Genomic DNA, 13,898 nt, shown 5'->3' on the forward strand with positions numbered 1-13,898 from the left:
TGTCTCAAAATAAAAAATAAAAAGGGCTGGGAGGGGTTGTGGGTTGGATCCCCAGCACAATTAAAAAGAAAAACAGGGCTGGGGATGTAGCTCAGTGGTAAAGTGCCCCTGGGTTCAGTACCCAGTACCCAAACAAAACAAACATAAAAATGAAAACAAAGAAAGTCCTCTGGAGGTGCAGACTAGTAATGTAGTTCAGTGGTTGAGCATGTGCTTGGCAAGCATGAGGCTGTGGGTTCAATCCCCAGGATGAGCACAGGTGAAAAGAGATACCCACCAAAATGTTACTCCTTGATGGGTATGTTACCAATGGGTAGGCGAACAAGGGTCCTTGGATGTCCAACATAAATATCAGATCAGGCGAGGTGGGCAGTGACCAGAGGAGGCAGATTTAAAAAGGCCACCCAATGAGGCTTTATTGAGATATCACTCCCGGGTGGACAGACAAGAGTGGACAGAAGAAGGGTCTGAGAAGAAACCGCGCGGGAGCTTGACTGGACTGGACTTTTATGGGGCTTACAGCAGGAAGGGAAGAGCTTGGGACAGGAAAAGGTGTTTTTAGAGTCCCTTGTCTGATCGGAGTTGGTCAGGGGATCTGGCTGAACTCCAGGATTGGCCAGGGGGTCCTGCTGATTGACAGGCTTTAGTCAGGAGATCCCGCTGATTGACAGGCATTTTCGCAGGCACCCGATTCATGTTTCTTTCCCCTGCAGGCTGCTTTGTTCTAAGTCACCACCACTGACCTAACAATAAGGATGCCCTCATTCTCAGGGTTGTATATGAGTGCAGGGGTGGCCTCGAAGAGAGTTTCCTTAAATGTGCCCTAAAATCTCACAGCATCACCCTACAGGATCATGGGCACATTCCCCTTATTTTTCACCAAAATACATGTTCAAGTTCCTTGCTACGCCAAGCATGGAACTTGCACCAGCGGCATTAGCGTCACTCAAGGGCTTGTTCGGAATGCAGAATCTTGGCTCTGCCCCAGACCATTTGAACTGGAATCTGCATTTGGTGTTGTGGTGGTGGTGGTATTGGGGATCAAATCCAAGACCTCATGCCTTCTGGGCTAAGCTACATCCCTAGTTTTAGAATCTGCATTTTCACCAAATTTCAAGGGATTTGTGTGCACTTCTAGTGTGTACCCAGACCAATTCCTGTCCTCCTATGGAAGGAACATGCATATTCAACTGCTGCCATTTCCCCCAGTGGGTGGTGCACACACTGCAATGGGCTAAAACAACCTGTCAGTCTGAGAGCTGTGGTTCTTCCCAAGAGGCTGAGATACCGCTGGTCACATAAGTGAATCCCTTAGGACAAAGAACGATTTGGGACAAAGTTTAAAGAGAAAGGAAAGGCTACTGGGTCAGCAACTGAGGAAAACAGCAAGATAAAAATTTCTCACCAAATAACTGAAGTCCCATGTGGAAGAATGATTTAGTACGCTAGAACATTGTATTTTTTCCCCCAGTAGTTTTTGAGAAACCTGTTATAAAACTGAGAAAAGCCTGGGGCTGGGGATATAGTTCAATTGGTAGAGTGCTTGTCTTGTATGCACAAGGCCCTGGGTTCAATCCCCAGCAGTGCCAAAAACAAAGAAAACCTGAGAAGCCTTGCTCAAGTGAATGATATTGAAGGCAGAGACAATGTAGAATAGGAATATATAGGTACTATCTCTGGTCAGCGGTCTCATTAACCAGAAGACCATAAGGGTGGTTCTGTTGTATGTCAATTCTTCAAATAGATTAGTTATATGAAAAGAGAAGAGCAAAATAATATATACTATTATAGTAGAAATTATTAGCTGGATAACTGAACAGAGGTTGGTTTATTCCCAACCTCTGTCTTCCTGCCTAACTCCATTGCAGAATAAAAAAGCACTTTTTATGAAAGTTATTATTCTCTTGATTAAAGTGAAAGGTCCAGTTGTAAATACACAAGTTGTGTATCTTTATATATACATATATTTAGTTGTAATTGGACACAATACTTTATTTTTATTTATTTTATTTTTTATGTGGTGCTGGTATTATTTATTCAAATAATACCAAGGTTTTCTCTGATATTTTGTGGCAATCTTTTTTTTTTTTTTTTTTTTTGATACTAGGGATTGAACCCAGGGGGCGGTCTACCACTGAGCTACATACCTAATCTTTTTATTTATTTATTTATTTTGAGACAGGGTCTCACCAAGTTATCCAAGTTGGCCTTAAACTTGTGATCCTCCTCCCGCAGCCTCCTGAGTCACTGGGGCCCCAGGCATGTGTGATTGCATCAGACTTTTGTGTTGTCATACTGGGGATTCTACTCAGGGCCTTGTACATGCTATCCAGTGCCCTACCACTGAGCTACATCTTCAGCTCTTTTGTGACAATTATATTGATTAGTTAATTGTGCTACTAGGGATTGAACCCAGGGGTTACCAATGAGCTACATCCTCATCCTTTTTATTTTCTTATTTTGAGACAGGGTTTCATTATGTCACCCAGACTGGCCTCAAACTTGCTATCCTCCTGCTTCAGCCTCTTGAGTTATAGGCTTGGCTACAGTACCTGGCTTTTGCAGCAAATTTAAAATGGTGAGAGTCTATCTGTAGTCTTTTGGGTCTATGGCTTTAACCCCTGGTACTTTAAATGATGTTACGAAGTACAGGTGACTTTGCCACACAATCTGTACAATGAATAAAATTACAGCAATGTTACACATTTTTATTTTCAGAAGCCCTTGGACAAGGATAACTGGAGGCTATTGCATTGGTTAGAGTTATTAAGTGCAAATTAAACAAACTAACTCTGGCCAATTGATACAAAAAAGGACTTTTTTTTTTTTTTTTAAAGAGAGAGTGAAAGAGAGAGAGAATTTTTAATATTTATTTTTTAGTTCTCGGCGGACACAACATCTTTGTTGGTATGTGGTGCTAAGGATCGAACCCGGGCCGCACGCATGCCAGGTGAGCGCGCTACCGCTTGAGCCACATCCCCAGCCCCCAAAAAAGGACTTTTAAACAAAGATATTGAAGCCACGCATGGTGGCCCTTCCCTGTAATTCCAGCTACTCAGGAGGCTGAGGCAGGACAACAAGTTAGTGGGCAGGCTAGGCAACTTACAGAGACCATCTCAAAATTAAAAAGGGGAGGGATATAGCTCAATGGTGGAGTACCCTTTGGTTCAATCTCTAGTACTGATTATATATATATATATATATATATATAAAGGAAGACATTGAAAAAGGAAAAATAAAGGGTACTAAGTTGTGTGCAGAATTCCAGGGACAACAAGAGAGTCAGGCCTACTGCTAAAGCATGCAAGAACAGGCCTAAAGGCGCTGGGGTTGATGTGTTGGTTGCCAGGTATCCTCAGCACCACATAAAAATAAATAAATAAAATAAACTTATTGAAAAAAAAAAAAGAATAGGCCTAAAATCACACTGACGATTTAGTCCAATGAAGAAACTGCTGTCTCCTCTCCTTGGCCCAGATCTTGAAGGTGATATGGCTGATACTGATGGTTGACATGTTGGTTGCCAGGTACACATCAACTTCAAAATCTATATGAAGTATCCACCACCCTCACCAGAATGAACTGAGTGATCTTTCCAGAACCTGGGCAGGGATGAGATGAACAGGTAAGCAAAACATTGTTCTTTGGGTACAAGATTTAAGAATGGGGGGTTGGAAAGCTCGGTGTAATCAAGATAAGTAATATTTCAATGCAATATTAAAAAAATAAAAATGAAAAACATTTTATGATGAACAAAATATCAAAATTAAAAATAAAGGCAAGGGCTGGGGTTATGGCTCAGGGTAAAGTACTGGGTTCAATCCTCAGCACCATATAAAAAATAATTAAAGGTTTTATGTCCATCTACAACTAAAAAAGGTATTAAATAAAGGCAAGATCTCACAATATTAGGATGAGAGAGAGGCAAGCGCAGGTTAGATCATCTTAGTTTCCAATTCATTGTCTGGGGCGGATGTAAGCAATTAGTAGCATCTAGGTTCCATGTCCTCTCTCTATCTGCCAGGGAGACTAGAAGACAGGATATATCGAATTTTCAGTTTTGATGATGAGAAGAGGGGTACTCTACCATTGGGCTACATCCTAACTCCTTGATAATAAGAAAGGAGTTCAGTTGCTTGGGTGGCAAAAAGAACAAAAATGATTCCCACCAACTCGAGAGGCTGAGGCTGGAGGATTGCAAGTTCAGGTTTAGCCTCTGCAGTTTAGCTGAGACTCTGTTTCAAAAAAGGGCTGGGGATGTAGTTCAGTGGCTGAGTAACCCTGGATTCAATTCCCAGTACCGAAAACAACAATGACACCACCTACTATAATTTTTGGAGCCTTGATAAAATTTCATCTCTTGGGTTCATGAAAGGAGATCAGCAAGAATATTCCTGCTATTTTAGGGAAAACTTTAATGTTTATTAGAGTTGGGGTACAGACAAATTGATATAAGATAACTGAGAACAGAGAATGAAATTCTCTGAAACTGGGAAGTTTCAAGGAGAAGGTAAGGTTTGAGCTGGATTTCAGAAGAATGAAAAACAGGGGAAGAAGAGCATTGGATCTGCAGTCAGGAAATAGGGTTTTAGTAGCTATGAGAATTCAAGCAGATCACTTAGCTTCTCTATAGTTTATCTGTAAAAACTCACCCTATGCGACCTGCTTAAGAATTGTGATGATCAACTGAGACTGAATGAGTACAAGCTATTCCTAAACTGTAAAGTATTAAGTAAACGTTTGACTGTTATTCAGTAGCTAATTAAGGATGGATAAGATTTTGAAAGGTGGCTTTGAGGAAGAGATACCTCTGGGCAGAGAATGAAAGGTAGAGTGATTTTCTCTGAGGCTAGAGAAAAGGAAACAGGGCTTTGACAAAGACAGCAGTCAACTCAAGGCCTGTCTTTTTCACATCATTAAGAGGAACCCTGGGACCAACACATCCACGAAGGAGAAAACCAAGTCCCAGGGTCTCATCACAGTTGTAGGAGAATGGGGAACCATAATACCACAAAATGTGGGAGAATGACTGAGAGCACATACTTTGTCACTTCCTAGATTGCAGGGACAAGGTCTAACTCATCTTTGTTTTCAGAAGTCTGACACTGTGCTCAATTCACAGGGACTGAATCAGTGTTTAAATGCTAGTGAACTTTGGACCTACCTTGGTAGTCGGGTAGCATTGAAAAGTAGTTTGTGTGTGTGTGTGTGTGTGTGTGTGTGTGTGTGCACAGTGGGCCACTCTCCCAGCAGCCATAGCCTAAACCTATGAAGCTCACCTGATCCCAGGTAGAGCACGTTAACTTTTACTTTAAGGAAGAGTAGGTGGGGTGAAGAGTTCCAGCCAACTTACTGCTTGCTACAATGATAGGAAATCAAGGAGGGTGGAGAAAACTATACGATGATTATATTTCATAGAATTACGCGCGCGCACACACACACACACACACACACACCCGCACAGAAATACATACCAAACTGGCTAAATCCGAGTAATGTTTGTCATACAGTTAATGGTATTTTGCCAATGTCAATTTCCTGGATTTGATAATGCTGCACCTTATGTAAGATGTTGAGAGAGGCTGGGTGGGTGTTGGGTATACGGAACTTCTCTGTATTAATTTTGTAACTTCTTGTGCGCCTACAATTATTTCAAAACAAAAAGTAAAAATCCAAAACAAAACAAGGGGAACTTCCCCAGTCCAGCCCAACGCAGCCCAGCCCAGCCCACCCCGAGACCGCCCCAAACCGCACACCAGAACCTCGCAAGCGGGAGAAACCTGGCGAGGGCTGAGGGGCGAAGGTGGGTGGGGCGGAACCGCACACGCGCAGTTCGGCAACCCCGCCTCGGGGCCAGCGACTCGCGCACGCGCAGTTTCGGTCCCGGGCCGCCGCGGCAGCCCCTATCAGCGGCCGGGGACCGGTTGCCTTGGCCCCTCTGTGCCGCCGTCTTTTCCGGCAGTTGGGGCGCTTCCTGTTGTCCTTCTCCCGCAACCGCTGCACCGCGCCTACCTCAGAGCCGCTCGAGAGTCCCATCCCTTCTTCTGGCCGGCCGGCTGCTGCCACTGAGGCTTCTCCGGTTCGCGCGTCTAGACCGCTGGCCGGCCGGGTGCCTGCGGCTGTCCGCCGCCAGCCCTGCCTCCCCGGGGCTCTGGTGAGTGTCTGGCTGTCGCCGTCTCCGCGCCATCCCGGGCTTTCCCTTCATCTCGCCCTCTTCTCTATTCCTTCTGGGCTCTCCCTTCCCTCTGACGCCCTCTTTCTAGCCCTGTCCTTTGAGCCCCTCGGCCCCCTCCTCAGCCTCCTGGTGGTCCTCTCCACAGTTCCCAGTCTCAGGCTCCCCACCCTGGCCTTTCTCTTTCTCTGTGTGCAGTCGGGGCGGGGAGCCAGGCTCTCCTTTCCATGTTGCCAGCTTTGTCTGCTCGCTGCCAACTATCAGTTCCCCCTGGGATCTCGGTCATCACCATTTTTCACCTCCTTTTCCTTTATCTGGGGTTTAAGAACCCGGGAACCGTTGTTCCAGATAGAGAAGTCGAAACCTACTTTGGAGTGGTTTGGTTAGTTTTAGGATACTGGGTTTCTGATAGTTTTAAAATCACCGAAAATGTAGGGAAGGCATTTAAGGAAGAGGTGGAAAAGGAACGGAGCCGAAAGAAAGGAAAAAAGTCAATAAGAAGTTAGAGGAAATTCTGTGTTGGAAAATGTGCATAATGGCTAATAGACCAGATTTCCCTTTGCACTCTGAGATACCTAAAAGACATGACAGGGAACTTATCTTTCTGTAAAACATATAAAGGAAGGTCGGAGTGAAGTAGACCTAATGCTGCCTCTTCCTTTCAGCTCACTTGGCTGTGAATTAGCTGACTGGTACATATGGTTCCCCAAACACAAAACCACCACCACCACAAGAACAGATTGCCCTCTGCACCCCAAACATAGGTAGCAGCTCTCTCCTATGAGGACAATTCCATCCTCCAACTCTGCATACAAAGTCAGCTCTATCCCAACCCTCCCCCATCATACATACATACCCTCATCTCCTAGGAATGGACATCAAAAATGAATATTTTTCCTAGTCAATGGTTTTTAAAGGTGCTTATTAAGTGCACAGCACTATGTATGAGATGGGGCAAGAATATTAAAACAAGTATAGGCGGGCTGGGGCTGTAACTGAGAGGCGAAGCACTTGCCTAGTGTGTGTGAGGCACTGGGTTTGATCCTTAACACCATATAAAATTAAAAAAAAAATAAAGGCATGCTGTCCATTTACAACAACAACAAAAAAAATGTAAGAAAAAAAAAAACGAGTATAGGATACAGTGTTTGCTTTCGTTCAGGATAGATCAGACATAGATGTGACTCTTAAGGAAGTCTTAGCCCCAAGGTTGAATTATCCAAATGAGAGATAATGAATTGTTAGTCACAAAGAAGTAAAGTATTGGTGAAAGAAAGGTTATTTATGGAAGTATCAGTAGCATTATAAAATCAGCCAGCCAAACTACTGTCTAGTTTGAATAAAACTGTGGTTTTTATTTGACCACCTTTTAAGTGCTTCTGACTTTTATGAGGATCACATGCTTTCACAGATTTTTAAAAACTCTGAAGGATTTCTCACCTTCCTATTACTCCCTAATTCTTCAGGGTTGAAGGAAAATGGAATACATAGGACAAGGAGTCCAGTGGCTTGTGGGTTAGGGCAGGAAAATGCGACTTATGGAAAGCACGAGGTAAAGCCCCTTCATATAAAAAGTGCTTGGTTAGCCTAGTCAACCTATAAATCACTATTGGGCAATATTAATTGAATTTTTGATTACAAGTTATTGGAATTAGGCTAAATCTTATATGTGTGGAAGAAGAGAAGGAAGAGGAAGATTTGTAGGCAAATCAAAAGAAACAACTTTCACCTTTACATTAGAGACTGTATGTGAAGATTGAAATGTGACTGTATATGAGGATGTATGCTAAAGAATTTGTTGGCCTGATGTATGAGTATATTTGAGTACACTTAATATCCTGTTGACCTTTTTTTTTTTTTTTTTTTAACGTGTGTGGTCCTAGGAAGTGAACCCAGAGATGCTTTACTACTGAGTTATATCTCCAGCTGTTTTTGTTTTTTGAGACAGGGCCTTGCTAAATTGCTGAGGCTGGCCTCAAATTTGCAATCATCCTACTTCAGCCTCCAGAGTTGCTGGGATTGCAAGCTTGTGTCACCAAGCCTGACTCCTATTGATCTTTTTAAGTTTAGCATACTAACAGTGACTTAAATGAGTCAAAACTTTTTGGGGCTGGAGTAGTGGCTCAGGGGTAGAGCACTTGCCTGGCATGTGTGAGGTCCTGGGTTCGATCCTAAGCACCACATATAAATAAAATAATAAATAAAGTAAAAAAAATCTATTAAAACAAAACAAAAACTTTTTTTTATGTACTTATTAGTGTAAATATACTTTGTTCTTTTAGCTTTGTTGACAATGGAAAATCATTTACATGCTCATTTCACATTTATTAATTGCATTGTTTGTCTTAGACTTAAATACTCTCAGGTTGTCATATTTTCTTGTTGGAAATAATTTCAGTTGTTAAAATGTAACTACATTTATGTAAAGTGTCTCCAGAAATTTTTGAACAAGGAATAGTCCTCAGCTCTCTCTTGCTTTTGACTTCGTTTTTAGATCTGGTTTTAACTTTCTTTCCAAATGCACTGTAGAGTGCATGTGGTTTTCATTGTGGGTGGAGGGTTCACAGACTGACAAATAAGGAACCACACCCAAGCTTCATAAACCAGAGGTTTTATAAAATTCCTCTACTGATACTCAAAAAGCATTTGAATTTGCTCTGGTATTAGTAGAAACTTTCCCATTTTAAAAATACAGTAAAGTAGCTCTGAACATAATATCTTTTTAAAATATTAGTGCATTTTAATTATTCAGAATAATGAGTTTCATTGTGGCATATTCTTACATGCAAATAACTTCCTTTGATCATATCCAATCTCTATTCTCTTCTTTATTCTCCCTCTCCCTGCAATGCCTTGAATTTATTATTACTGGTTTTTTTTTTGTTTTTTTTTTTTTAAGTATTGGGAATTGAACCCAGGGCACTCTACACTGTACTCCTAGTCCTTTTTATTTTTTATTTTGAGACAAGGTCTTGCTAAGTTGCTGAGGGTTTCAAAAAGTTGCTGAGACTATCTTCCTGATGCAGCTTCCCAAGTTGCTGGAATTACAGGGTCATGTCACCATGCCTGGCTTACTGATCATTTTTGCACCTCATGAATCAAAATGTTTGACACTGCCAGGTGTGGTGGTGCACACCCATAATCCCATTGACTCCTGAGGATCACAAGTGCAAGGCCAGCCTCAGTAATTTAGCAAGACCCTATCTCAAGATAAAAATAAAACAGCTGGAGATATAGTTCAGTGGTAAAGCACCCCTGGGTTCAATCCCAGTAAAAAGGAGCTACATTCCCAGCCCACCCCCACTTTTATTTATTTATTTATTTAAAAAATATTTATTCTTAAGTTTTAGGTGGACACAGTATCTTTACATTTATATTGTGCTGAGGATCGAACCCAGGGCCTTGTGCATGCTAGGTGAGCACTCTACCATGAGCCACAACCCCCAGCCCCTTTTATTTATTTTTTTACTTTTTTGAGAGAGGGTCTTGTTAAGTTACTCAGGCTGACCTTGAACTTGTGATCATCTTGTATCAGTCTTCCAAGCTGCTTGGCAGGCATGTGTCACTGTGACTGGTGGGATTTTTTATTTATTTATTTATTTATTTTTTAAAGAGAGAGTGAGAGAGAGAGAGAGAGAGAGAGAGAGAATTTTTAATATTTATTTTTTAGTTCTTGGCGGACACAACATCTTTGTTGGTATGTGGTGCTTAGGATCGAACCCGGGCCGCACGCATGCCAGGCGAGCGCGCTACCGCTTGAGCCACATCCCCAGCCCATGGTGGGATTTTTTAAAACATGATTTTCACCTTAGTATCTTGTTTAAATACTGCTAATGTTAAGCCTTTTTTTTTTTTTTTTTAGTAATAGCAAGTGTTTGCATAATCCTTATATGCTTTAATTTAATCCATGAAACAATTTAAAAATCCGCTAAGTATTAAGAGGCAAAACCTTGAGTTCTCAGTGGCTCATGCTTCTAATCCCAGCTACAGGAGAGACTGAGGCAGGAGGATGGACATTCAAGGCCAACCTTCGAAACTTAGAGAAACCCTGTCTCAAATAAGATTTAAGGGGAAAAAAAAAAGGCTGGGGATTTAACTTAGAATTTAATCCCTTGTACCACAAATTAGAATATATATATATATATATATTTAAACTCTTTTTTTTAATATTTATTTTTTATGTATAGACACAACACAATGCCTTTATTTTTATGTGTTGCTGAGAATCGAACCTGGGTCCTGCTCATGCTAGGCAAGCACTCTACCGCTGAGCCACAATCTCAGCCCAAGAATATATTTTAATTGTCTTATTATTTCATTTTAGGCTTTTTCATACTTCCAGTTATGTTATATATTCACATTATTTCTGGTTTTTCTTTGTCATTGTAATGCTGCATTGAACCCCATTACTTGTGAATCTTTATGGATCTATTTTAATTTCTTCAAGATTTCCAATTTCTACAGTAAAACAAATCTGTGATTAAAATGATTATTTGTACATATATATGTGCTCTGACATAGCCTTAAGGTATTTAATAAATATTTGTTGATTATTTGAATTTATAAGTTAAAGATCTATAAATGAAGCAATATTACAAAGAGTATTACAAATATATTTTACGTCTTTTTTCTTTTGTGGTCCTTGGGATTAAACTCAGGCCTGTTACCACTTAGCAACACCCCCCAGCCGTTTTTATTTTATTTTGGGACAGAGTCTCACTAGGTTTCCCAGGTTAGCCTTGACCTTTCCACCCTCCTGCCTCAGCCTCCTGAGAGAATCACTGGCATTACAGGAGTGCACCACCACACCTGGTTTACTGTATATAATTAATTTATATATGTCGTATTGTATCTTCTTTTTCTTTCTGAAAATGTAATACTGTGTTGTAAAGATATGTTCATGTGGCTTGTAAGTACAAGTAGAGTTGCTTCTGTGTTGCATGGTATTTCTTAGTATGCATTCACTGCATTTTATTTAATTATTTCCTTACTGAATTGCTTCCAACCTCTCTTAATACAAATGATGGCATAATGAACATCCTTTCTGTAAAGCACATCCTGTGTATGTCCCCTCAAGAGCCTGTGTGGTCGTTTCTCTAGTCCTTATACCCTAAAGATGGAGTTTTTCAGTCACAGAACTTTAATATATATTTATTTTCATCAAATATTCTGTTTGGGGCTGGGATTGTAGCTCAGTGGTACAGCGCGCTTACCTGGCATTGCGTGAGGCCCTGGGTTCTATTCTCAGCATCACATTAAAAAAATAAATAAATAAAAACAAAGATATTGTGTCCATCTACAACTAAAAAAAATATTTTAAAAAATTCTGTTTGACTTGTTACATGTTATCTTCTTGTCCTCTGGAAAACTTATGCCAATTTACATTTTTACCAGTGAGGTAGGAGAGAGGATTCTAACTCTAAAAGTAAAACCTCTTTTTTGTTTCTAGAAGCCATGGCAATGACAGGCTCAACACCTTGCTCTTCCATGAGTAATCATACAAAGGAAAGGGTGACAATGACCAAAGTGACATTGGAGAATTTTTATAGCAACCTTATCGCTCAACATGAAGAACGAGAAATGAGGTAAAGAATTCTGTTTGAAAAAATTGTATCATGGTTGTTGCATTCATGTCTAATATCATAAAACACACTTGATATTGTTGAAAGGAGACCAGATTAGCACAGCCGTTTTATAGCCTCTCTCACTATAATGGAATGACAGTGTAAAGGATTTCCAAATTTGCCATTAACCCACTTATTTCTACATTTCAATTACATAATATTCTATTGCATTATAAAGAAAAAATAATTAGGCCAGATCATTGGAGTTCATTGTTATGGTAGTGTGATGTGATGGATAGAACAGCCTCTTGGAGTCAAACCCCAGTTAAGAGTCCTGAATCTATATCATTTAGTTGCTATCTGCTGTTGAAACTAGTTCCTTAGTCTTTCTATATGTCAGTTTCCCCATCAAGAAATGGGAATAATTCTGCCTGTCTTATAGAATTGCTGTGGGGTTGTTTTGAATACCCATCATAGTAATCACCTAGTTAGTGGTAATAGTTTCAGTTATTGTTGACTAATCTGGTATACACTATCCATGTGGTAATTCATAATTAAAAATATTTTCTGGGGGCTGGGGTTGTGGCTCAGCAGTAGAGCACTCGCCTAGCATGTGCAAGGCCCTGGGTTCAATCTTCAGCAACATAATAAAGGTTTTGTGTCCAACTACAACTAAAAAATAAATAAAAAATTTTTTTTCTGCAATGTTTTATTATAAAGTATTCAGAAGTACAGAAAGGTTGAAAGAATTGTATGATGAATACATGTATTTGTATCAATCATCTAGAGTCCATGATTATCATTTATTATATTTGCTTTATCACATATCTGTCTTTCCATCTCTCTCTCTATTCATTATCCATACTTCAAAGTATGTTGCAAACATCAATATTTTTTAGTTCTGAATATTTGTGCTTGGATAACATTAACTAGAGTTTAATATTTATATGTATATATTTGGGGGTGAATGCAGTGAAAGGCATAAGTCGAAGGGTACCATGTGATAAGGTTTTACAAATGTATACACCTGTGAAACTTAAAATCCTTACCAAGATACAGAACATTACCATCCTCCTAGAAAGTTATTTCATGCCTTTTGCTCCTTGGGCAGCCACTGTTGTGATTATACAAATGGAATATGTAAATGAACTCACATACAAAGTACTCATCTAAGTGAGACATCTTTCATTCAGCATAATTTTTTTTTTTGTGTGTGTGTGTAACTGGGGATGGAACCCAAGGGCGCTGTACTACTGAGCTGCATCCCATCTCTTTTTTTTTTTTTTTTAAATAATTTTTTTAAGTTGTTGATGGACCTTTATTTTATTTATTTGTTTATATGCAGTGCTGAGAATTGAATCCAGTGCCTCACACATACCAGGCAAGTGCTGTACCACTGAGCCACAACCCCAGCCTTATCTCCATCTCTTTTTATTTTTCACTTTGAGACCAGATCTCACTAAGTTGCTGAGACTGGCCTTGAATTTGTGATCCTTCTGCCTCAACCTCCATAGTTGCTGGGATTTACAGGCATGAGCCACCACTCTGGCTTTCACTGTGATTTTAATTTGCATTTCTCTGTTAATTAATGATGTTAAAACATTTTATTTATTTTTTTTATCATTTGGATATCTTCCTATGTGAAGTGAAGTGTTTGTTGATTTTTATTTTTATTTTTTTTAATCACTTAAAAAAAATTGCCAGGTGTGGTGGCACATGCCTGTAATCCTGTCAAAACTCAGGTGGCTGAGGCAGAAGATTGAAGTTCAATGCCAGCCTTAGCAATTTAGTGAGGCTAACCTTCCGCCTCAGCCTTCTGAGTTGCTGGGATTATAGGCATGTACCATCATGCCTGACTGTCATTTAAAACATTTTAAAAAATTAATTAATTTATTTTTTAATTGTAGTTGGACACAATATTTTTAATTAATTTATTTATTTTTATGTGGTGCTGAGGATCCAACCCAGGGCCTCACACGTGTTAGGCGAACGCTCTTCCGCTGAGCCATAACCCCAGCCCTGTCATTTAAAATTTTGATGAAATAAAATATGGCATTTTTTTCTTTTATGGTAATTGTTTCCTGTGATCCCTTAAGAAACCTTTGCCTATGCCCAAGTAATAAAAATATTCTGTTTTCTTCTGAACATTTTTAGATTTAGCT

At 40.0% G+C, this 13,898-nt stretch overlaps 1 protein-coding gene and 1 long non-coding RNA gene across 3 annotated transcripts in view; one reads left to right on the top strand and one right to left on the bottom strand.

The window, feature by feature from the left end:
* Nucleotides 1-2,682: 2,682 nt before the first annotated feature.
* LOC144366237 (uncharacterized) lies at nt 2,683-5,840 on the bottom strand. The gene is made up of 3 exons (XR_013425219.1): nt 5,763-5,840; nt 5,475-5,641; nt 2,683-3,602 (listed from the first exon to the last, which is right to left on the bottom strand). It is a non-coding gene; the product is annotated as an uncharacterized LOC144366237 (long non-coding RNA).
* A 21-nt stretch (nt 5,841-5,861) lies between these two features.
* Stk38 (serine/threonine kinase 38) overlaps nt 5,862-13,898 on the top strand; it is a 48,584-nt gene continuing 40,547 nt past the window's right edge. The window contains exons 1-2 of one of the 2 annotated variants that reach the window (XM_005318757.4): nt 5,862-6,154; nt 11,622-11,757. In XM_005318757.4, the coding sequence (XP_005318814.1) occupies nt 11,627-11,757 (131 nt within the window). In that variant the 5' untranslated portion in view covers nt 5,862-6,154; nt 11,622-11,626. The remainder of the gene's footprint in view (nt 6,155-11,621; nt 11,758-13,898) is intronic. The other variant, XM_005318758.4, reaches the window with a different exon arrangement.

Source organism: Ictidomys tridecemlineatus, chromosome 8, assembly GCF_052094955.1.
Source record: "Ictidomys tridecemlineatus isolate mIctTri1 chromosome 8, mIctTri1.hap1, whole genome shotgun sequence".
Taxonomy (NCBI): domain Eukaryota; kingdom Metazoa; phylum Chordata; class Mammalia; order Rodentia; family Sciuridae; genus Ictidomys; species Ictidomys tridecemlineatus.